Below are 25,757 nucleotides of genomic sequence, written 5' to 3' on the forward strand. Positions count from 1 at the left end.
CCTGACACTGCGCTGCCCCTGTTCGACGCAATGCCGTCTCCGGCTTTTGTCTGGTGCGGACGTGAATATGCAGCGTTCGACCTGCGTGAACGTGCGGTTCCACTCAGCGGGTTCGCGCCCGTCGTCCTCGTCACCGCTTGCAGAGTGCTGGGAGAGAAACAGACGGTTATGCATCCTCTCTGGACAAATTTCGAAGTATTTTCGGAACAAACATTCAAGATTTACTGAAACGCAGTATCGAAATACCTTCAACACATCACGGAGTAGTAACCAGTTCAAACATTAATGCAGTCGAAAGATTTACTACTGTATACGGATTTACATACGTGACATTATTCACTCTTCGAGGCATATAACATATGCTATTCCAAAACCACAACAACCAAATTATAAGAGTTCAACACATATCAAAATCCACGCTGTCTCATTTTCCACAATGGGAACATAAAGTAACACAGATTCACCAACGAATCACACCATCATGCGGCTAGGCATGTGGTTTTTGGCTTTGGATCTGAACCACCTTGTCCTTGCTGAACATTGCCTTCACCGAATTCCGATCATCTAAAGCGCAAGTACGTGATGCAACACCAGAACATGTCCTCGTCAGAGCCTATTTGACAGCTTCACAAATGGATCAACAAGCATGGGTACAGTTAGTAACGGATCATGGTTACTGAAGGCAACCAAGCGAATTACATGCTTATACCTTCTAGACGTGCCACTTCTTCAAGGGGATGTGCTCAATCTTTTGCCAGTTTGGATCTCCTTTTGTTCGACATGACTCCATGAACTCCTTATTGCAGTCAATGAGTTTAAACTCATTAATAGACTGGGGCAGTGTTGGAAGACACCGAATATTCAAGCATTGACAGATCACCAGTCTCTTGAGCGATGTGAGCTGCTCAATATTGTCTGGTAAGGTGCTCCATTCACACTCCCAAATCGTGAGCAAACGGAGATGAGGGAAAGCTCCAAGTTCAGGCGCAGGTCCCAGTTGGCTCCATCCGGAGAACTCAAGTTCTTGCAGGTTCTCTGGGCCACCGTTGTGCTTTCCCGCAATCCAGTTTGGGCAACCCAAACCATTGTAGTACCAGATTTCTAGTCTTTCAAGCCCCATGGGAGGGCACAGGGCCTCAAGTATCTCTGCTTCAACTTCTGGACTGCACGGTGCGTAACCATCATCAAAGCACAGTGTTAGTTCCGTGAGCCATTCCTTAGCAGCTAGGTTGGCTTCAAGAGCTTCGTCCTTGCTTTTGACATTTCCAAGACCATGGATCCACAGCTTGCCGCGAAGCTTGTTTAGGTCTCTCAGTTGCTTTATCTCATACCCTTGTTCTTTCGTTACTATGAAGTCCCGTAATGTTTGGAGTGAGATCAGCCTGCCTACGTTACAAAATTTCACGCCTGCCAAGCAGAATATGTGCCGCAAGTTGATAAGGTCAGCAGAGGGAAATTCCAATTTTTGACACTGACCAAAATCTAGCAGCTGGATATGGTAGAGTTTAGTAAGCGTGCTTGGTAAAATTATCCTGCATAAGATGCCTGTCCGGAAAGCAAGATAGCGCAGATGCTTTAGCTGACTAATAGATTCCGGAGCCGAGAAGATAGCGGGTTCCGCAATTAACGAACCAAACTTCTTACTCAAAGCTATGGCCAGCACCCGCAATCTTGGCAGCCTCTTGAATATACACTCAATGATCTTTTCCTCAACTGATGTACCGTGGTCAATAGCATAAATGATGAGTGTGCGTAAATTTTCCAGTTCAAGGATCTTATCAGTAATCAGTTCCCCATCATAGTTCTGTACAAAAAGATGGCGAACATCTCTAGGAACATCTCCTGTCCAGCTTTTTCTTTTACCCTCTCTGAAGAAGCCACTTTCTCTGCAGCCATTCTCGATTCTAAAGCAATCACTTCCAGCGACCATCTCTGCTAAATCATGCAGCAAATCATGAACTAAATAGTAGTCACCACGACCCAAGTCCCCGCCTCCTGGTTGCAGAAAAGAGGTTGACACTAGTTCATCAAAGTATTCACGACAAACGTCTTCTATGTCCTCCCCTTCATTAGTACTTCTTACAAACCCTTCTGCCACCCACAGGTTAACTAACTCAGTACGGTACATGGGATGTCTTCTGGGAAAAATACTGCAATAAGAAAAACATCGCCTAGCCTGCTGATCAAGATGCAGATAGCTCCACCACAAAGCTCCCATGGTCTCATTGACAAGCTTCCCATTTTTAACTGTTGTCCAAAACTCAGCATTTGGTCTCCTCCTAAGCCGTCCTCCCACTATTCTGGCGGCTAGAGGTGACCGCTTCAGTTTTTTAGCAATGTCAGCCCCAATTGCTTCGAGTCTCCTTCGGACATGATCATCTATAATTGCGCCTTCAAGTGCATAATTCATTAACAAATTAAGGAAGAGATTGTCATCCAGGTCACATATGGGTATGCATCTCGGTTCTGTAGCACCTAGAACTAGTAATGCATCTTTAGTTCGGCTAGTCACCAGGATCTTGCTTCCTTCCTCCCCAGCCTTCATGGGAAAAAGTATTTGTCGTAATTCCAGACGCTTTCTCTCTTCTTTAATACTGCACCAGACATCATCGAGTACCAGGAGGAATCGTTTTCCATGCAGTTCCTCCTCTACCTTAACTTGTAGGGTGTTGAGATTATTGAGTTGTGGGCACTGATTCCCTGTAGCCGCCTCAAATATTTCCTTGAAAATGTCACCCACACTAAAACTTTGAGAAACATGAACCCACATAACAAGGTCAAAATGGCCGCCCCTTTTCTCTTGCATGTCCTTCTTCTCACGGGCACAAACTAACTGTGCAAGGGTTGATTTCCCAGAACCGCCGATGCCATGAATGCCAATTGTGGAATAACATAGACGACTATTAGTGTTTGTTTGAACCTCACCTTCCTTCTCATGAAGCATTTCTATTATCTTGTCACAATCTTTATCACGCCCGATTACTACTGTAGGAGGAGACGAAGTAGTGACTACACCTCTTGAATTGGCCAAATCAGCTTGCGCTTCATTGAAATTACTAATGGTGGACAAGTTCAGATTTTCAACAAACTTGTACGCATTGTTTATAATGTTTTCTATCCTCTCTAGGCTATCCTTTAACTGTTTTTTTTGCATACCAGTCTCCTGAAAAAAAAAAAAGGTGTTCATATGAGCAAACAATAAGATTTTTACGAGGACTGTCTCCTAGACTAGAAAAAAGATGAAATACCTACATATCACAAATGAAAAAAAAAACTATAGTTTTGTGTATACAACAAGCAGGACATAGTATGCTAGAAGTGTGGTGTGCCACAAATATGGTACTAACCGAATAATGACCAGGAAAAGTCAACACTGACTAACACTAGATGGACAAATTTTGCCTACAATCTGAGAGCGAGGAAGTGGTAAATACCACTGTTCATTACACCCCTGCACATATAGATGATGCATCGGAGTAGTTTAGAATAACTAGGTGAGTTCAATGTCTTAGATAGCAGTTATATTTCTCAAGCATGCATCAAAATGTGATGAGATTGAGTACGGAATTCTGTTTACTCACTTTAAATTGAGTATCTCTGCGTTGATGCCTATCATTTCGTATTACAAAGAAGCGTCACGATGACACAAAGGACAGGCAAAGGCTAAAGGGCCAAAACAAACAAAGCGAAAACTAGCAAAAAGATCCTAAGCCAAACTAATAGAAAACAACAACAACAACAACATCAAAGACTTTTTCCCAAGCAAGTTGGGGTAGGCTCCTAACTAATCAAAAACCACAGAGAAAAATAAAAGAGACTGCTGAAGAACTACAGAGGATAAAAAAGTGCCAACATCACGACATCACAGGTACAGAGGCAGGCGTCTCAGTGCCTTGCCCCTGCTTCGTTCCACAGGCTGCTGCCTGGCCCCATGGAGAATGGATTCAACCAGCTCTCGCCAATTTGGCTTCTCGTTTTTAAACACACAGGCAGTGTGGAGTCCCCGGATTGGTGTCTCATTTTCAAAAGTTAACCTTTAAGCTTCTCACCTCCAGCTCTATCTGCTTCAAGAACCAGTAGTAAAACTAATTGTCCGGTTGCAGGCAGATTGCGTGCATGTCACACCTGGACATAACTGAGTGCCAAACCTGGTGCGCGAACCACAGCTTATCAGGAGATGCGAGATGGTCTCGTCTTCTGATCACAGAGCAGGCATCACTCTGGATGATACAAGCCACACCGCTGCAATCAGGCAGCTTTCTGGCATCGATTCAGAGCAGCCAGACATGCAAAAATCTTACATTTGTATCATCTTATAAAGATAAAACATAGATATATTTGTCACAACCGCATTTTGTTTAGCTACAAACAAGGAATACCCACATCTATCTTCTAGTTCTCTACAATTATCCATGATCTGAATGCGTGGATTTTCCGAAAAGGATCGGAACACATGGAAAAAGAAAATGACCTTTTTCGTAGGATTTGATCATATGCCATAGCGGTTGCTGAAAATACAAACCCACAGTGGCACTTGCCATGCTTGTCATATGAACGCACCATATATGGCACAACAGTGCATGAGATCCAGGGAAAAATCAAAAACACATGGGTGCAAGGGAATGACCTTATTTTTCAGGGGGGACCCCATGGGGAGGAGTTTCTTCACCCAACACCTCTTATGTCGAAGCGCGCCGCTGTCTGACTTCAATGTGCAATCTTGGATCTTCTTCTCGAGACAGTGATACTCGACGTCATCCAAGATGTCTTCGGCTTCATAGAAAGCAGACTTGAGATCCTGGAACAGCCGCTCCAAGCGAGGCTTGTCAGGGATCTGCTCAAATGCTTCGATCACCCGCTCAAGAAGCAAGACTTTTGGCCCAAGCTGCTGCAGCTTCTCCGATGCATCAAAGCTGAGGTAGGTGGAGCATTTCTTGAAAAGGTCACAGATGATGGGCGATGCGATCCACCCGACGGCTTTCATGGCTATTCCCAACGCAGTCATTGGCTCCAGCATGAGTAGCTGATTTTTGCCAGAAGCAGAACTTCACATATTAGGATCTCCAACAGCAACAACTTGTGGAAGGAGAGCATTTTTTGTCAGGGGTGTGCGTCCCAGCAGCACAAATGTCTTCAGAATCAGATTCAAAAGGAAGATTCCATTCAGTCACCATCTCTATAATTAAAGAAGCCATCCTAATCTGTCCAGCGGCTACTTTATGTAAGAATAATATATATCCTTTGCTTTACCGCTGCTAAAGCACCTTTTTATGGTGAACCTAGTATACTAGTCAACCGATTCCTTGCAAGAGATATGTATGTTATTTGCCCTTATTTACTGCAGCTGACTAATCTTGTGCAACCTTGATTCTTGAAAATAAAAACAATAGAAGCAACATATCACATGAACAACCAAAACTGTTGAGTTCCATTGGTAAAGCTACTAGTTCAACTAACTGCTAATGTCAGTTACAGATAGCGCAAGTGAATTCATGGATACATTGCATCCGCACCTAATTAATGACAGGTACATATATAGATAAACAAGTACCAATTGACATGCTTGATAAAGCCATTTCAACTAACTTGTCGTCCTTTATTTTTAATTTTTGATAAAACTTATTGTCTACTCCTTCCGTTCGGATTAAATCGACGCAGAGTGGTGTTAATCCTAGCATACAAGTAGTGTTGTCTCACGTCAATTAAATGTGACCAGAGGTAGTAGTTTGCATCAGAAACCATGGAAACATGCTTATATAGTAGGAGTAGGGTTATAATAGGTGATGTACAACTATTGATACGTTGCAATGACAGGTAAAATACATAAACAAGTACCAAATGACCGTTTAATTAATCTGTATGTAAGTTTGGTCCAATTTCTAAGAGACAGTTTTACATGATGCTGTTATTTGATGTAAATTCCGAAACTATCTGTCCAATGTGGGGAAAAGGCAGATACAAGAGCACTACAGAGAAAAGGAAACCAAACCTTGTCCGAGGCCTCGCTAGTATGTGCTGACCTGCCGGAATCTATGTGGGCCTCAGCAGAAAGCGGCGAAATGTCGACGGAAAATCTCCTTCAGCCACCACACCGGAGTTCCGCCGCCATCCTCCATTCCTCCTCCGCCGGGCAGCAGAGTCGGAGATGCCGGCGGGCTGAAGACTGGGGGAACAGAATCTAGTGGTCATGGGCCTGGGCCTCCAAACTCGTATCCAAGTTTCTACATGGGCCAGTTTTGCCGTGGAGGTTACTTACTGCGCACGGTCGTCCTTTTCCTTCTCTTCCTCCATAGGTAGGTCGCTACCAAACCCGAAACTCGAACGAAGCCGCCCGCCATTTTCCCCACCGCCAAACTGGCCAGCCACTTCAACCGAGCAGCGCCGCGCCTCGCCGCCGCCGCCGGCTCCTCCCGCCGCCTCTCCACTCGCGCGCAGCCATGCCCTATCAACGCACCTCCGCACCACCCCTTCACCCTCCTCACCGACCACCCGCACCCGGCGGTCGCCCAGTTCCCGACCACCGGCTTCGCCCACCTCGCCGACGCCCCGCTCCTCGCGCGCGCCGTCCACGGGGTCGTCCTCCGCCGCGCGCTGCCGCTCAGCGCCTTCCACAGCAACACCCTGCTCGCCTTCTACTTCCGGCACCGCCGCTCCCCGGACGCCGCGCTCCACCTGTTCGACGCGATGCCCGACCGGACCCCGTCCTCCTGGTACACCGCCGTCTCCGGCTGCGCCCGGTGCGGCCGCGACTCCACGGCGTTCAACCTTCTGCAGGGCATGCGGGAGCGCGAGGTCCCGCTCAGCGGGTTCGCGCTCGCCAGCCTCGTCACCGCCTGCGAGCGCTGGGGGGAGGACGCGTGCGGGGCCGCCATCCACGCGCTCACCCACAAGGCCGGGCTCATGGTCAACGTCTACATCGGGACGGCGCTCCTTCACCTGTACGGCTCCCACAAGCGTGCGTTGGACGCGCGCAGGTTGTTCTGGGAGATGCCTGAGCGCAACGTCGTGTCGTGGACGGCCTTGATGGTGGCCTTGTCGTCGAACGGGTACCTGGAAGAGGCGCTGGGAGCTTATCGCCGGATGCGGAAGGAAGGTGTCACGTGCAACGCGAATTCGTTCGCCACGGTGGTCAGCTTGTGCGGGTCGCTCAAGAATGAGGTGGCTGGGCTTCAGGTATTTTCCCAGGTCCTAGTTTCTGGCCTACAACGACATGTCTCCGTGGCAAATTCACTGATTACCATGCTCGGTAACATCGGAAGGGTGCAAGACGCTGAGAAGCTCTTTTATCGAATGGGGGAACGTGACACTATATCATGGAACGCTATGGTATCCATGTACTCACATGAAGGACTGTGCAGCAGATGCTTTCTGGTATTCTCAGATATGCGTCGTGGTGGATTGCTAAGGCATGATGCAACTACTTTATGCAGCCTGATATGTGTCTGCGCCTCGTCAGATAATGTCAGCACTGGAAGTGGAGTTCATTCCCTGTGTCTCAGAAGTGGTCTGCATTCTCATATTCCTGTGACTAATGCCCTTGTAAATATGTATTCCGCTGCTGGGAAGTTGGTTGATGCTGAGGTCCTGTTCTGGAGCATGGGCAGAAGGGATCTAATATCGTGGAACACTATGATTTCGTCCTATGTCCAGAACGGCAATAACATGGATGCATTGAAGACAGTAGGTCTGTTACTTCAGACTAGCGAAGCTCCTGATCGCATGACATTTTCCAGTGCTTTAGGAGCATGTTCAGGTCCAGAAGCCTTGATGGATGGTAGAATGGTTCATGCCATGATATTGCAGTTAAGTCTTCAAAGCAATCTACTGGTTGGTAATTCTCTCCTCACGATGTATGGTAAATGCAATTCCATCCAAGATGCTGAGAGAGTGTTTCAGTCGATGCCAACTCATGATGTCGTTAGTTGCAATGTACTTATTGGGAGCTATGCGGCGCTTGCAGATTGTACTAAGGGAATGCAAGTATTTACCTGGATGAGAAGTGGGGAAATAAAGCCGAATTACATAACAATAGTAAATATCCAGGGTTCTTTCACATCTTCAAATGAGTTGCGTAACTATGGACTTCCGCTGCACGCATATACAATCCATGCTGGATTCGTAGCAGATGACTTTGTTAGCAACTCTCTGATCACAATGTATGCAAGCTGCGGTGACTTGGATTCTAGCACTAATGTATTTCATACAATCATGAACAAAAGTGTCGTTTCCTGGAATGCTATGATTGCCGCGAATGTTCAACATGGCCATGGGGAGGAAGCCCTAAAGCTTTTCCTCGATATGCGGCATGCTGGAAACAGTCTTGATCATGTTTGTTTGGCTGAATGTTTGTCATCCAGTGCAAGCCTGGCATCACTAGAAGAAGGCATGCAGCTACATGGACTTGGTGTGAAATGTGGGCTGGATATTGACAGTCATGTGGTTAATGCTGCAATGGATATGTACGGGAAATGTGGAAAGATGGATGAAATGTTGAAAATGCTTCCTGATCCTGCCGTTCGACCACAACAATGCTGGAACACATTGATATCAGGTTATGCAAGATATGGATATTTCAAGGAAGCTGAGGACACATTTAAGCATATGGTGTCGATGGGGCGAAAGCCAGATTACGTAACATTTGTCACCCTTCTCTCAGCTTGTAGTCATGCTGGTCTAGTGGACAAGAGTATTGATTACTATAACTCGATGTCTTCTGTATTTGGTGTTTCCCCTGGAATAAAGCATTGTGTTTGCATCGTTGATGTCCTTGGACGTTTAGGGAGATTTACCGAGGCAGAGAAATTCATCGAGGACATGCCAGTCTTACCAAATGATCTAATTTGGCGTAGTTTGTTGTCTTCTAGTAGAACTCACAAAAATCTGGATATTGGGAGGAAAGCCGCCAAGAAACTCCTTGAGTTGGATCCTTTTGACGACTCGGCTTATGTTCTTCTGTCGAACTTATATGCTACAAGTGCAAGATGGTCTGATGTTGACAGACTAAGAAGTCACATGAAAAACATCAATTTGAATAAAAGACCTGCTTGCAGTTGGCTTAAGCAAAAGAAAGAAGTAAGCACCTTTGGTATAGGTGACCGGAGTCATAAGCACACAGAAGAAATCTATGCGAAGTTAGATGAGATCTCTCTGAAGCTCAGGGATGTAGGTTATGTTGCTGATACCTCATCAGCATTGCATGATACAGATGAGGAGCAAAAGGAGCAGAACCTTTGGAATCACAGCGAGAAGCTTGCATTGGCCTATGGCCTTATCACTGTTCCGGAAGGTTGTACAGTAAGGATATTTAAGAATCTCAGGGTTTGTGCAGACTGCCATTTGGTATTTAAGCTTGTTAGCATGGTTTTTGACAGGGAAATTGTGCTGAGAGATCCTTATAGGTTCCACCATTTCAAAGGCGGATCATGCTCCTGTTCAGATTTTTGGTGAGATTAGTCATGCACAAAAAGGCAGTTGATTCTATGTGTAGGACTGTAGTCACTGTACAGAGAATAGTGGTCGCCTGGTCGGAGCAAAAGAAAAGGATTTTTTTGTATACATGTCTAGTCATGGACCTACAAGATGTGTTTTTGTGCTGGAAACTATTGATCTCAATATTGCTGCTCAATGCTGGTGGGGTGGCGCCGACCTATACAATCGTGGTTCTTGATAAAGTGTGACAATGATATATGGAATCAGAAGAAGCTAAACTCTTTAGGAAATATCCAATCGTTGGTGCATACACTGAACATTTTTTTGTTTGTATAACAATTGTTTAGTTGCTCACCATGTCTACCACATGGTGGTGCATACACTGAACATGAACACCACATCTTGTCAGTTACAGTTGTTCCTTCGTTCCTTATTGTTGAAAATATGGGTCCTTGATTTAGTTATGTACTGTCAGGCGGATCATGCTCCTGTTCAGATTTTTGATGAGATTATTCATGGAATGCTCCTGTTCAGATTTTTGATGAGATTATTCATGGACAAAAGGCAGTTGATTCGATGTGTAGGACTGTAGTCACTGTACAGAGAAAAGTGGTCGCCTGGAGGGAGTAAAAGAAAAAGATATTTTTTGTGTACATGTTTAGTAATGGACTTAGAAGATTTATTTTTGTGCTGGTAACTATTTGATCTGAATATTGCTGCTCAACGCTGGTGGGTGGTTCTTGATGCAGTGTAACGACAATATATGGAATCGGAAGAAGGGGAACTCTTTAAGAAATATCCAGTTGATGCCAACACAGGTGAGCCTTAAGATTACCATTAATCACTTTGATTATTAGTGAAGAAACTACACCGGTAACTGTCTTGTGTTCTTTCCGGAACAAATATTCTGGAACCAACCATCAGTAGAAGATTCATGACCTAACATTTCGTTGGTGCACACACTGAACATGAACACCACATCTTGTCGGTTACAGTTCTTCTTTTGTTCCTAATTGTTGAAAATATGGGTCCTTGGTTTAATTACGTACTGTCAAAGTCTGAAAACTGCAGCAGGTTTCATGTGCACAATCAAGTAGCGATTTAACATGACGTATGGTACTTCTTCTTTTTAGACATTAATTTTCACATGGCCTGTAACACGTAGCCTCCCAATCGATTGATTGATTTTTCTGTAACAGTATTATATTGCATTGAATTTAGCTTTATAGAACATGTAAGTTTGGAGCATGATAAATGAATTGTCATGCCATGTACAGTACATATCCCTTAACTTCAGTGAAGTGACATGTAGCGCTGAATTTCAAGAGAAATCTGTTGATCTAGTTTAGATAACCATTTATCAATTCGTAGCTGCACTGGACCAGTAGGAGTGTGAGTGGAATCCACCCGTGCACCTTCTGCAACTCCTACTGTTGATAAGCTGAAATGATTGGATAATATGTACATAAATAATTGGCACTAACCCAGCAGTCATCTTTGTCCAGATCTCAACCACATTTCGCCGTAATTGAATTCAGCCGGCCTGACTTCCTGTGAGCTCTGCCATGGGATGTAGCAGCAGAATCCTTGTCCCACATGCATTTTTTAATTGTCAGAGATTTTGTTGTTCAGGTATGGTGTTATTCAGGCAATTTGCCACTAACATCAGATCTTTCCGGCCTCTGTCGTGCATGCTTTTTTCAGCTCTTCGCCGTCTGATCTTATGCTGAAAATGCTTAACCAACTTGTGTTTTTTTTGTGTGTGACAGATATGCAACTTGTTTGGTATTCGGATTCAGATCAAAAGAAGCAGGGAAATGGGATTCATGGTAGTCGATGACGCGGGAACCGTCTTGCCATCTGCCACGCGTGCGGGCACCAGCAAAGGTTAGCCGGTTGCCGGCCGGTGACGCCGGTGCATTGATTCCGGCCTGGGGCAGATGTAGGCACCAGCCTATGAGCGCCCATATGCATGATCGCCGGACTGGGGAAGTAATGGCCGTCTTAACTTGACCCGATCGTGCTCACTCACGCGCGGCAGATAAAGGTCCTTCGTTGCTTAGCTCCACAGTAGTTTGTGTTGTGGGCAGCGGTGGCAGGAGTACAATGTCCCTTTTCGCGTCGCCATGAATGGCTGGCTACTCGTCGAGGCTTGCTTCTGTGGGCAGCAATCGAACTCATCAGTAGCGTTTTTTTTAGATCAAACTCATCAGTAGCTGGTGTGGTGCCAGTGATGCGAAACGGCACCCAATCTGCCTAGCTTCGTCCTCAAAACTGCTTCGGTTAGTTGTAACCTTTTCTAACAAAAATTAGTCTAGTTTAAACTAGATAATGCTTTCGCGGGCTTACTTGGGATGCTGCTTGCAACCCTACGTGGTGTCGATTCCTCTCATTACTGGAGCTGGTCATCTTGCCTCACCTCCTGTAGTAATATGGTGACACATGGATCTAGTTCATTATTACTTGTCGACGGTCAGGTAGTTTTGCCAGGATATGTAACCAAATCATCATTCTTTGAACATTTGCCCTTTTTGTTAAAATGGAAACTGATTTACTCCTTTGTTTGATTTATTTCCTTTTTTTTTTTTTTTGCTTCAGTCCTGTTAGGGTACTGAAATCATCATTCTTAGTACGTTTCCATTGTATAGTGCAAGAGGGAACAAAACGCGTGTCATCATCTGAGAATGATGAACCACTGATAAAATCCCCTTTTGGGCATTCCTTCCCACTTCAAAGACCCAAAAGACCGGAAATCTAGTACACTTCCAAATATACTATACCCGTCCTTGCTATAGTTGCTAGGATGTCTTAATTTGTAAGTAATTCGTTATCTTTTGTGTTAGCGACGTTAAAAGAAGAAGGACAATGCACACATCAATATGATACGATGCCTTTTCTGTCAACGTTTCTTTCACTAGTACCGGAGCCCATGACCAGAAGTATTGGCCGTCTTAACTCAACTTGATTGCGCTTGCACTGTTGCTAAGAGCAATTCCAATAGTATAGCCAACTGTTGGCTATAACAAGATGTCATATCATTTGTAGTCATCATATAGCTAACATGTACAATAGTGGCTATAAGAATGTAGTACTTTAGAGCAATTCCAATAGTATAGCCAACTGTTGGCTATAACAAGATGTCATATCATTTGTAGTCATCATATAGCTAACATGTACAATAGTTGGCTATAAAAATGTAGTACTTTACTAATATATGGCCCACCTTTCACTCTCACAAGGTGCCTAAGAGCACGTGCAAGAGCTGGCTATTGCATAGTAGCCCACCTCCCTTCTCTCTCCTCTTCTCTCCCCTCCAACTCATCTAAAATATATTATTTAATGTCTTATAGTCAGCTGACTGGACTCTATTGTACTTGCTCTTACTAATATATGGCCCACATTTCACTCTCACAAGGTGCCTAGAAGCACGTGCAAGAGCTAGCTATTGCATAGTAGCCCACCTCCTTTTTCTCTCCTCTTCTCTCTCCTCCAACTCATCTAAAATATATTATTTAATGTCTTATAGTCAGCTGACTTGACTATATTGTACTTGCTCTAAGACTACTCATTGTGGGAGTAACATAGCTAGTAACATCACACATCTCAAAGCATTTTGGTGACATGACATGCCAATAAATGAAGAAAGAGAGTGAGGTGATGACTAGCCACAATGGAAGTATCATAACTAGTATCATGCATGCCATGTTGGCAAAAATCTGATGTGGCATACCAATTAATGAGGTGAGAGATGAGAGTGGTATCATACTATGATCGTATCATGCACAAAACTAGAAAACTTGGCAAACGCATCTGACAATTTGCATTGAGTTCTACAAAACATTAAATGATGATACATGATCTAACTAGATACTATGGAGGTAGTATCATAAACTAGTATCATGTGTATGATACTTCCCATTGTGACTAGTCTAACTAGTTATGTTACCATAACATCACACACCCCAAAGCAAGATGAGTCTACAACATAATAAATAACACAATGCATAACACAACATATAAGTTAGGTAGTACTACCCACTATGAAGGTAGTAACATAACGCATCATGTTACACCAATTTGCATTGGGATTATACAAAGCATTAAATATGCATGCATACCATGCATACTAACTTATGATACTATGCATTGTGGGTAGTAGTCAAACTAAGTATCATGAGTATGATACTTCCCATTGATGACTAGTATCACTAGGTATGATACCATATCATCACACACCCCATAGCAAGATGAGTCTACAACATAATAAATAATACAATGCATAACATAACATATAAGTATAGGTAGTACTACGCACTATGAAGGTTAGTAACATGAATATATTACCATATATGGAGACTATGATAGCTAGTATCATGCATACCATGCATGCAAAATGTGATGTGGTAGTACATATGTAAGATAGTATGAATATGATACTAACGTATGTGATACCAATCATAGCACCATAGAAAATTTGTCGTAACTTCAATATTTGCATTAAGATTCTACAAAATAATTAATATATGAAGACTATGATACTAGTATATGATACCATGCACTGTGGAGATAGTAATATGTAGTAGTATCATATGATACTATGCATTGTGACTAGTCTATACTTAGGCAGTCCATACTATTCATTGGTCTTGGTTGACCAACCTAAGAAATGTTGGGTACAATGGAGGCCTGAAAGCAATTGAGTTGCAACCTTATCTAAAAAAAAGGTATGCTCTTCCAAGAATATTCATGACTGATGATTATAAAAATCCATCTATGTTAAACCATATGACGAACGGTTAATGTTAGAATTTTTTTCCAAAAAATGAGACGTGGCGATGTTTTTGGAGCAATGCCCCATCCAAGAGAATTCATCAGACACCTCGACACTACCTCCCCTTCAAGTTTGCCGCTATTGTCCATTCTAGCATGTTTGAGGCCTTATTTTGGGAGTGATGTTTTGGCACATGGGAGCGTATGCTCCCTTCATGTGCTACGCGCTCACAAAGTCATTTCATTAAAAATCGACATGTTATGTGGCGTGTGTAAAAAAGACAAAATTCGGTGCTAAAACAAAGACTTGTCACAAGATAAATTTTCTTTTTTTCGCTTAGACTACAAAAATTATCATTTTTTCATGAAACTTGACGAATACACATATATTATGGAGATGTACTTGTAAAATTATTTTTCAAAATTTTTTAACACTTGAAAATATGTTTTATGGTAGAGGGATCATACGCACCCGGGAGCCGAATTGAGTTTCTGCCCTATTTTCCCTTATATTTCTTTGTTGTCTTATCGCTGAAAATTCATGTTCCACGTCATATCCCATATATTTTACTTATACTCCTAAATCTGGCACCCTAGGTCATTTTTTTGGGTGTTGAGGATTTAGTAATAGTTTCCATGCACGTTTTTTTTTTCACGCCATAGCAGCTGAAATATATCCATGACAACGAGTCTGTATTTGGGGTGTTCCCTCTGAAGGAGAATAGGTGTAGATCTCACAAACATTCTCCCTCGATAAATTAATTGTTTGCATACAATTCTAGATTTGTCTAAGTTGATCCAGATAAGTGCATTGCCAGTTTAGTGAAAACGGAAACATCCACCATTTCACACAGTTGCATTTGTGTACAAAAGGTGAACTTTTGCACTTTTAAGAGATTGACTTTGACGTAAGAAGATCTCATCAGACTTGAAGTTACTAAAACTGCATATTTATTAGAAAACATCCATTTGTAAGAATATATCAGGTTGAACAAAGTGAAAATATAAAAACATGAACATAATTCACACATATGTCATTCCGCAAAATTATTTACATGCTCTAAGTTGTAGCATGTAATCGTCCTCATTGCAATTGTCTTGCTATATCGGCCTATGTATTTTCTTCTGCTCATATCGATCAACTAATTCGCGTCACGGAAGCATTCTCTCCTTGAAAAAACGTACATTTTAAGTTGTCCACACGCTAGTAATCATTTCAAATTAAAAAATCATCAAGAGTATAACAAAAACCTCTAAGTTTGGCTAGAACTGGTTGGTTTTACTACAGAAATGCTTATCCAAAAGTTGTCATTCTAAACATAGAAAGTCTTCAAAACACATATTTGACAAGTACATGTATCCATCAGACATCAGTACTGGTCCCCTAACCTAGCGCCCCCAAGGACCCCCCCTCCCCCGCAGCGCCGCCGCCGGAGGGGGCGCCGGCGAAGCCGGGCGCGCCTCAAGGATGGTGGCGGCGGGGCGGTTCTTCTCCGCCTCCAATCTTCCCCTCGCGTTTCCCGGCGCAGGGGCGCTGCAGGCGGTAGCGGCGGCCACGGGCGGGCGCGCGGCTGCCTTGCTGGCTTGACCCGGCGAAGATGCCTCGGGTGGCCGCGGCGGTGGAGACTGTGGGGCACGGCGGTTGTCGGCGCCGGGCGGGTCCTGCCCTGTGTCGTCTTGGCGCACGGGCGCACGGGGCTGGCCTTGGTGCTGGATGCCGGCGGTTGGACGACGGTGGCACGGCGAACTGGCGGCGGCATGGGTCCAATCTGGGTCCGATCTGGGCCTACAGGGCATGGTCGCTGCTTTGCCTTCCATGGCCTGCTGCGAGGACAGCCTTGGCTGTGTCGTTCGAGCGACCATGGGTAGCGCCACCGGATTCATGGCCGGGGTACGCAACTGCTGCCGAGTCTTCTTATCTGCCGCTGCCATGGGCTTGGCGGCGACGACTTAGCGAGGCGATGATCGATTTCTGAACCTCTTTCGTCATCGTCGGGCGGCGGATGGAGGCGTGGGGGCTATTTCGTCCGCGTCGAAGAATAAAGGTGGTGGTTCTACGATTCTTCTCGCACCAAGTTTGAAGATCTGTTGGATGCTTGTTCCCACCAGTTTGGGTGGGTTGTCGGGTTCCGGAAGGCCCTGCCGGCGAAATTCATTGAGCGATAAATGCCTGAAGATTGCTGGATTGGGTGGTTTCGGTCGTTCGCACCCATGTTTTTTTTATCTGACCGTTTGGTTTCAGAGGGAGCGCTTCGAAGCTCTGCTGGCTGTTAATGTCATGTAGTTCGTTTTCTTTCCATGGTGCTAGCGGAGAAGGTCATCAAGCCAAGATCGGTGGAATAGCTATGATGGTCGGATCTTGGTGGTGAGGTGGAATTGGCTTGGTGCTTCGTACTTGAAACAACAGCTGGTATGTGGGGGCGATTGCACATGAGAAGTTCAGAGTCTTATCTTTCAGGGTGAAAGCCCAAGGTCTGGCCTTAATTGGTTGTGCCTGACAATGTTCTTGTTGATGACATTGTTTTGAGAGAGATGACTTTCTTCAGGATGAAAACCTAAGATCTATGATCGGGCGACGACAGCGTTTGTGCACTGTTTCCTTATTGGAGGCGTCGCTTATGGCGAAGCTGATCTTCTGGTATTGTCTTGGTGGTGTTAGTGTTGCTGTTTCAAGTTATGGATCTCTGTAGCGGGATCTTTCTTTTTGTAATTCTTTTCTCTTTTTTGGCTGTGTGCATCCTTTATGCCATTAGAGTATGATGTTGTTGCAGAGGCTGGGTGTAATTGGTATCTCCGCGATAGTAATATATGCTCTTTATCGAAAAAAACACATATTTGACCACTAGTTTCTATTACAGCCTAATAAAAATTATATCCTATGAAAGAAATTTTCATAAGAAATTAATGTATAACAGTATAATCAACTATCTACTTATGGGTTTTCTAGGCTCTTACCATTCCCAGTCAATCGATTGTCAATAATAAATCCATCTAAAAAATGAATACCGCTGAAAACAAAAGTCTTTGCATGGTATCTTTATCGGGGTGCGATTCTAACTAAAGACAACCTTGTAAAACACAACTGGCACGGCTGTAAGAAATGTGTTTTTTTGTCATGAAGATTAGACAATAAAACATTTTTTCTTCAACTATCCGGCGCGAGGCAAACCAGGTGGCTCACTGTTGCGCAAAGTATGCGTGTGTCCAGGAGGGGTCTTTTACCTGGAATATCGAGCCACCGAATTTCCTTGTTCACAGCCTTAGTGCTGATTGTAATTCCGCTATGTAACTTTTGTGTAAGGTAGCAAGTTTCAGACGCACTCTTTTCCTTCCAGGGTACCGAAGGGGGTTGGAAGGTTTTTAATGAGGCGGCTTGCTGACCTAATATATATTGAGTTCAAAAAAAAAAACCATTCAGATGGGTTTGACCTTATACCCCGATTGCTATTGTATGGTTGTTTTGGCTATGCAGAAATGGCAAGGTTTTTAATGATAAGAATTCTTCTCTTGTGTAGGTCATCTACCGATGTACGGCTTTACTCCGTTCATGATCGCCACTTCAACCATTGGAGGACCGAGACCTCTTTAAGGATGTGCCTACACGGTTGGAGAATACGGGCAAGGATTTTATTTCTCAACATGGGTGGATGCATAATAGGCGGATTGAAGCCAATGAAGCTTAGTCTAGTTGGTTCTTTTTGTCTTTCTTTATAAGTAATTTTTTTTTCAGACATGATACTCGAACGGCTGTGTGCATCTTAGTTATGCACAGGCTGGGTGTAATGCTTAAAACTTTTTGAGTAATGAATCGCTCAACTTATAGGTTTTTTTCTATTTATCGGGTGATAGAGAAATAATAATGTGCAAGTCGACACTAATAACTATGGTATGATCATTGATACTCATGCAAGTAAGTACAAGAGATGAGAAGATCAATGTATGGCTATGAATACATCACTCCCATATTTTAAGGGAGTTCAAAAGTTTGATTCCACTCATGTCCAAAACCACAATTACCGGAGAAAGTGCACTGGTGCTAGCTCCATTCAGGTTTGATTGGGCTAAGAAATGTTTTCCTCCACAAGAGAAGAAAAGCGGAGAGCTAGGGTTTCACCCTAGAGGCAGCTGTCGTCTGCCTTGTCCCCGCCGCCTCGAACCAGGAATCGACCGGTCCACACCTCCTCTGCGTGCAGCTCCTGCGGTGGGAGGTGGTGGGGATCTCGAGCCTACGCTCGACACTGTAGTAAGGTCCCTAAAGTTAGAGATTGGTCAACAATAGGGGACGCTCGACGCTATGGTGGCTATGGCAGTGTTGTCCAAGATAAGAATAAGATAAATCTGTCTCCTCATCCACCTCGTCGGTGGCGATCTCGCCGGTGGCGTTGATGAGGGCGGAAAATCATCTAGTCATTGCTGATCCCATGGAGTGGTGGATCACATTCAATCTACGCATGCTATAAGTTTAGTCTTAGAAGATTCAGATTAATTGAAGGGGTTAATGAGGACGACTATATCTCGGGGCGCTGGTCCTTAGGGGCACACACACGAAGACTTCCCAGCTATCAACACAATGCCAGGTCATCTCCGGTAGGAGAGCAGCGAAATCAGCGCGTCGGCGGCTCGTTTTGGTGGCGGTTGTGGTCATTAGGTGGTCCAAGGACTTTAATGTATTTTTTATTATGATTGGAATGTTTTGTACTTTTAGTTCTTCTTGTGAACTTATACAATAGATTAGTATATTCTCGCTGAAAAATAAATAATTAATTTGTCTTACATTGAACTTACTTAATTATAATCAAAGTGTCTCCAAATATAAATGTTATAATACTCCGAGTAACTATACTCTTAGATTGGAAAATATTTCATATCAGATCTTGATATTTTTTCTATAATTAAGCCTGAACAAATAATAGGCTTGTAAACACGGATGGATAGAGTAGAGAACACACAAAGTCTACTTGATGTGTTATTCATCATGAGCTGTGGTTCCTCGAAGCAGGAGCAGACGAGCATTTGCCGTCGTTACCGGCGAGCATGCGGTACTTGTCCTTCCTGGAGAGCATGGTGCAGCTGTACCCGAGTGCGTCCCCCATCTTCTTCTGCACGAGGTTGGCCATGTCGGCGCTGGGCATCTTCCCCTCCCTTACCGCCGCCGTGCTCACCCGCTCCAGGAACTGCACCGTGTAGCACATCCTCGGGTTGACAATGTAGTAGAGCGAGTCGAGGCACTTAAGCCCGCCGGCCGTGGTCGGGTAGAACATTGCCGTCTCGACGGCGATGCCCACGGGTACAACGTCGTCGCTGAGCTCCGCGAACAACGGGCTGAACCGGAGCAGGTACGGCTCACGGCAGGTAGTGCCCTCGGGGCAGACGACGACGAGGTCGCCCCGTTCCAGGAGGCGGGCCATGGCGCGACCGTCGGCGTCGCGGTCTCGTGTTAGCCGCACCGTGCGGCCGATCGGCGAGATGAGCTCCGAGAGGCGGCTGAGGCTGTACGACACGGCGCGCACCTGCCGGTCCAGCGCCACCGACACGTAGACCGGGTCGATGAGCGTGCGGTGGTTGCACACGAACATCTGCCCGCGCCGGCGCCCTCGCTCGTCGCCGTCTGCGCCCTGCAGCGGCGGCCGCTCGCCGCCGTCTTTGAGCCGCCAGGACATGCCGGTGGCCGCCAGGATCGGCGTGGAGTACCGGTATGGGACGGTGAGCGCGACCACCAGGCGGGCGGCGCCGAGGGAGATGCCGAAGGGCAGCCACATGAACATGGCGAGCGTGCTGCCGGCGGTTGGCAGGAACGCGAGGCGGCCGTCGTGGAACACCACGGCCTTGGGGTACTTGCTCCTCGGCAGCGCCTGCCAGGTGGCCCTGTCCTCCCTTGTCACGAGGTAGATATCCTGCTCAATCGTATAGAGACAACAGAGTAACTGTTCACAAGTTTGACATGCGTGTGTGCCGGTGTGTGCACGGCACATGGATGAGAAAAGTGAAATTTGAGAAAAATTAATGACGAGCAACCGAATGCTTACTTAAAAGGTGTACTAGTGTTCAGAAAGTTTCCATTCACATCACATCAGTAGTAATTACAAACTACTCCCTCCAAACAATAATATTTATCGTTGAATTGCATGTTTTCTTGATATATTTTAGTGTGTCTATTCAGATAAGTATTATGGATGGAAGAAAGTCAGATTTTGAGTCATATAAAGAGGAAACTTGTGCGTGTATGTGTCATGATAAAGGGTAGACGAAGCTCGTGACCAACTGGTACAAGATACCTGCTGCTCGTTCGTCAAAGTGTGGTGACAGGTGCCATATATACTTTGGGTACCTTGTTATCACTAGTATGGCATGAATTCATCATGAGCAGGTAGAAAAGCATATTGATCATGAATGATTGCACGATGAGTACGGCACCAGCTATATTTGACGGATGAAATGTGTATGCATGTATACCGGTACTACTTTTTACATGTTTCTTTTCAGAGATACTTTTCTGCCGTTTTGAACACAAAAATACATCGCTGCAAGTAGAAACTAGAAAGAGTGCGGTGTAACCGTGTAGAGCATGATATCTGAATTCCCTATAAAAAAAGAGTATGATATCTGAACAAGAGACGTAAAAAAAAAACATGCATGCAACATTGATTTGCTGGGTGGTAGTAGAGATACCCATGTAACATTTCTCAGCTTATATCAACCTCTGACTCAACTAACGTGAAGACCAAAATGTATGCATATTATAATGCTTGACTTGTTTTCTACCAAGAGAAAACATGTTGATGTTGCTACCTTACTTATTGGAGATTTTGTATTGGAGAGACTACGTACCTTGCAACAGCGTGAGAGAGGATGGCGGAGAAACTCCGGCGAGCCACAGAATCCCACGGCATCACCACACTCGTCCATGATCTTCTTCTTCTTCTCCTCCAACACCACCTCGTCTTCTTCCACCATGAGACCGGTGTAGAACCCACAGATCACCTTCATCTCCCTCCCGACGACCGCCTCCGCCCCGAGGTACTCCGACAGGAACCCCTCCACCATCACCCTCGGCAACTGCCTCGTCACGCACACCCTCCTCCTGCCGGCGGCACCGCTCATCCTCATCGTCTCGAACCCTTCTGCGGCCACGTCCTCCATGAACCACTTGGGCAGCACGGCACAGCCGGCGCGGAAGCGGCTCGCGCGCAGCCCGCAGAAGGCCACCATGGCCATCACTCTCACTGCCGCGTCGCTGTCGCCGCCCATGCAGAAGATGATAGGGTAGAGGAGGAGGAGCACCATGCCTCGTAAGTACCCTCCGGCCTCCAGCGCCACGAGCATGAAGTAGGGGAAGAGGGATGACGACGGGAGCAGGAGCCCGGTGTCCACGTCGAGGATCAGAGTTCGCGGGACGGCGAGCTTGTCTTCCATTGGAGGACAGGAGGAACTATGGTGGTTGTGCAGCGTGGACGGGTGCGGTGGCGATGCGGTCACGGCGGCGGCAGTTGTCCGGCTGGAGACGGCCGGAGGCCTAGTGCTCCTCCCGTGGAGGAGGAAGGAGAGCAGGGCGGAGAAGAGCCTCTGCGAGAGTTTCTGCTTCTTGGCCATGGTGGATTGATGTTCTGGATATCGTTGATGGCAGGGCAGCGAGAGCTGCACCTAGCTTATATAGGACGAGGACAGCAGCAGCAACTACCTACCTAGCTAGCTTGCCAAACATCGGGGGACCGGGTTCATGCTTTTTCTACCTCATGTTATGACATGCATGTATATATGCATTGCCTTCTCTTGCAACAAACTCACGCTAGCTAGCTAGGTAGATAGAGAGAATGAACGCATATGTCCTTCCGTGGGGTTGGTTTTGGACTCTCTCAGCCCTGGCTTTTATGAGCGGAAGGAATTTCTAGAACATGGGTACTGCGCTCATCTCGGATGAACTAAATCGAGTAAAATACTACTCCTTTTGGGCGGGAGGGAGTACAAAAATCAAGGAAATATATAGACCACAAATAATGCATGTAGATGATGTATGAAGATATATGCTGTCTCGGGTTTGAAAACATAAGTTCAAAAATATGTAACATGTTTTAAAAGACAAAGTTCACTGTTCATGTTTCCGATTTCTCTTATTATATATGGAGGCAACATACGATCGATTTTAAAAAAAAAATTTGCACAAATGAGACTCAAGTCAATATGTACGTATGTGCATAATTCATTTTAAAAATCTTATCATGAAATTCTGCCGATTAGGAAACTGGGGTCTGGTGAACCGATGCCCATACCATACTATCTTTTGGCAACAAAAAAAAAGTGAAACACAACCATTTGGACGTCCTGAATTATCGGTGATGTCCAACCGCTTTAAGATTCGGGCTGATCCCCTGTAACCCCTTTGTCTCAACCTTTTCTCAAGTGCGGACATGTTTTATATGGAGAGACCACCCTTCCCTTTCTATTCCTTTCTCTATCCATCAACAATGTAGCACACAATTTTTTTCACCATTACACGATCACTACTTTTTTTGCCCTGAAGGGTATGCAAATTTCCATGTATTATGACCTTTCACCATTGCATGATCTTCCATTTTATACATGTAGAACAGATAAAAATTCCAGGAAATCAATTTTCTTCACAATGATATGATCACCAAAATTCCTACCTAGCATGTAACCGGAAACAAATTGCAGGTATTTGAGAATTATGTGATTACCGATTTTCTACCATTTAGGTGGTAGAAAGTTTCATGTGTTATAGGAAACAAAACAAATAATTGTCTTCATAAGAAAAGGACTTGAACATATTTATAAAAGATCGGTCCAATTGAATATGCATGTGTTGTGTTGTTCACTCATTTGTTTCAAGTTTTGCTTTATTTATAAAAGATGTACCCAATTGAATATGCAAGAAAGAACTTGCAAGCCTATTTTCATTGCTAGGTGGATTGGATCAGAATCGGATTACTATGTATAGCGAGGAAGGTAGATTGTGGATTACTAGTCTAGTTTGTGCCTTCGCAGCTCGACACATAACTATATAAATATGATATTGAAAGAAAAGATATTTCACAGTTACTTTTTTGTTACTAGCCAAATGCTTGTGCTCTTCTATAGAAGGTTTTTTGTGTGTGCATTACTTGAGTTGTTTATCCTTATAAGGGCATCTCCAGCTGCGCGACGCAAACGGTCGTTCAGCGACCGTTTTCATCCGCCGTGATCGGAAATGCGTCTGGCACCACCTCCAGCGGGGCGACGCAAAGTGACCGGGCCGTCCGCGGAGATCCAAACCTGCCCAAATATGTGCCAGGTTTGCGTCTCCGCGGACGCTCGGCGGTCGCGCCTAGCGTCCGCTCGCTTCCCCACGGGCCCTCATGGCAGCGACCCAGGTTCGATCGGCCTCGAATTCACAACGCGCGCCGGTGTGGCAACCGCGCCGATCAACCGCCGCAATGGAGCGCCGAACCGCCGCGGAAGAGGAACCGCCGCGGAAGAGGAACCGCCGCCCTCTTCGTTATACGCGCCGCCGTTAATCCCCGCACATTATAACCCCCGCGTCTACGGTAATTCGAGTTCAACCTCCCCGATTGACTCCACCTCCTCCAGCCTCGAGCTCCTCCGAGGAGTTCGACTCCGAAGACAGCACCGACCTCCTCCACCCGGTCAGGGACGCGGCGGCCCTGGCACTCGCGGCGCAGGAAGCAGAGGAGGAGCTGGCGGGCCACGCTGCGTTGTATGCCGAGCTGGAACAGCGTAGGCTGGCGGCCGCCGCTGCAGCAGAGGACTCCGACTCGGAGATATCTTGGTCCTCCGATGACCCTGATGCGCCGACGCCGGAGGAGAGGGCGGCGGAGCAGAGGGCCATCGTCGAGTCTTTCGAGACGCTCAAGGACGACGCCGCCAACGCGAGGCTGGAGCAGGCACTGAGCCAGGACGCGGCGGCGCACCGAGCCATAGTGGCCGTGCGGGAGGCGGCCGAGAAGCACAACGACGATGCCGGCCCGTCAGGAAGCAAGTAGTCTAGGCCTATATATATCTACTTTGTATAGTTTTTATGCATTTTTATGTACTACTTTGAATGTTTTTAACTATGTTGCAATATAAAAAATGGATCGCCCCGGTGGGAGCACACCTAAACGCAAACGGATGCGCGGACAAAATATGCCCATGGTGCGACGCAAACGAACGCTCGCGACCACTTTCGTCGCGCTGATGGAGATGCCCTAACCACTCTGCTCCATGGTCCATGATAAGTCTGTGATAAGGACGTACACCGTTGTTATCCTTATACCGACCGTGTCGCCGTGGCAAGAGCTTGCCGTTTTTTCTCTCAACAAGCAGGGCTCTCCGCGATTAGCGCTGCGATGCACAACGATGTGATACTGTTTTCCTTACCAAGCGGAAGGAAAGAAAGAGACATGCATATGATTGGACGGACTGTAAATTGTAGTGCGTACATGCATACCTGATGTAGCACAGTTCCATCAGGACTTTTCTAATTCCATAGCCTATCTAGCTAGATGTACATGTCAAGTTAGCTAGTGCAATCTGGAAACATTTAGGTACGTACTAATCACGAAAACGGGCCTGTTGTTCGGCTTGGGAAGGGCATTTAATCTAGGTTTTCCAATTGAATCAAGACTAAATTCACATTACTCTTTGTCTCGGTTGTGTTACAAACTGGAACTAAAGGTCCTCCATGTCGGCCGCGGACACATGCTGGGCGGAGGACCTTTAATTCCGATTTGTAATACTAAACGTGACTAAAGGCCATTACGACTATATTTTTTAATCCAAAGGTTTTAAAAAAATTAAAATTTCTAGTATTTAAGTTATTTGACAAGTTTAATCTCTAACTACGTTTAATATCTAGTCAAATTACTTACTCGTTGTCGAATTTTTCACTCGATCACCCATCCTCAAACTACACTTCAACACTAGCACGTTTAATTTTTAAGTTCTTTTTGTCCCACTTTAATATCTAGTCAAATTACTTACTCGTTGTCAAATTTTCCACTCGGTCACCCATCCTCAAACTACACTTCAACACTAGCACGCTTAATTTTTAAGTTCTTTTTGTCCCACTTCCAAGTGTTTTGCGCACATGTTTTTGATACTACTCTCGTATCAATCGTATTAACCTATTGGTTACGATGTCACACTTCTTTATTGATTGAATTCCAAATAATTCTTTTAATAAACAAAAGTAATGATGTAATAATAATTGTGAATAAATAAATAGCAATAATTTTTTTAAACTTTTAATTCTTTTTGCAAAACCTAAAACCTAAATTTTTTCATATTTCCCTTTGACAGTTTGAGAATTTAAAAATTGGCTAACCGGGTAAACAAAGAAATATCCAATGGTTTTGCTAGTTCTTATCCTCTACTTCTTTCACATCATATCAGGTCTCAGATCTCAAACAAAGAAATATTCTGATCACCATGATACTTTAATGTCTAAAAAATACTTAGTTCTCCAAAATAGATAATAGTTTTTACCAAGATGAAAACTCCAGTAATTATTGGAAACCATATTATTAAAGAAGAAAAAATATATAAAAAAACCCTTTTTTTAA

General features: G+C 44.9%; 3 protein-coding genes across 5 annotated transcripts; 1 reads left to right on the plus strand and 2 right to left on the minus strand.

Moving 5' to 3' along the window:
* Positions 1-256: 256 nt before the first annotated feature.
* LOC124703120 (putative disease resistance RPP13-like protein 1) lies at positions 257-6,072 on the minus strand. Of its 3 annotated transcripts, XM_047235334.1 has the most exons (4): positions 5,990-6,072; positions 4,628-5,131; positions 710-3,163; positions 257-624 (listed from the first exon to the last, which is right to left on the minus strand). In XM_047235334.1, the coding sequence occupies exons 2-3, from the start codon at positions 5,015-5,017 to the stop codon at positions 713-715; spliced, it is 2,841 nt and encodes a 946-aa protein (XP_047091290.1). In that variant the 5' UTR covers positions 5,018-5,131; positions 5,990-6,072; the 3' UTR covers positions 257-624; positions 710-712. The 3 variants fall into 3 exon arrangements, with proteins under 3 accessions (XP_047091290.1, XP_047091291.1, XP_047091289.1); XM_047235335.1 differs by having other exon boundaries at positions 257-613; positions 4,628-5,999; XM_047235333.1 differs by having other exon boundaries at positions 4,628-5,994.
* A 612-nt stretch (positions 6,073-6,684) lies between these two features.
* Positions 6,685-9,697, plus strand: LOC124699097 (pentatricopeptide repeat-containing protein At3g24000, mitochondrial-like). The gene has a single exon (XM_047231464.1). It carries the CDS (start codon positions 6,685-6,687, stop codon positions 9,445-9,447), a length of 2,763 nt encoding a protein of 920 aa, XP_047087420.1. The 3' UTR covers positions 9,448-9,697.
* A 9,255-nt stretch (positions 9,698-18,952) lies between these two features.
* On the minus strand, positions 18,953-21,910 carry LOC124699098 (probable glycerol-3-phosphate acyltransferase 3). Its single transcript, XM_047231465.1, has 2 exons — positions 21,028-21,910; positions 18,953-20,093 (listed from the first exon to the last, which is right to left on the minus strand). Exons 1-2 carry the CDS (start codon positions 21,787-21,789, stop codon positions 19,173-19,175), a joined length of 1,683 nt encoding a protein of 560 aa, XP_047087421.1. The 5' UTR covers positions 21,790-21,910; the 3' UTR covers positions 18,953-19,172.
* Positions 21,911-25,757: the final 3,847 nt, after the last annotated feature.

This window comes from Lolium rigidum, chromosome 3 (genome assembly GCF_022539505.1).
Source record: "Lolium rigidum isolate FL_2022 chromosome 3, APGP_CSIRO_Lrig_0.1, whole genome shotgun sequence".
Lineage (NCBI taxonomy): Eukaryota > Viridiplantae > Streptophyta > Magnoliopsida > Poales > Poaceae > Lolium > Lolium rigidum.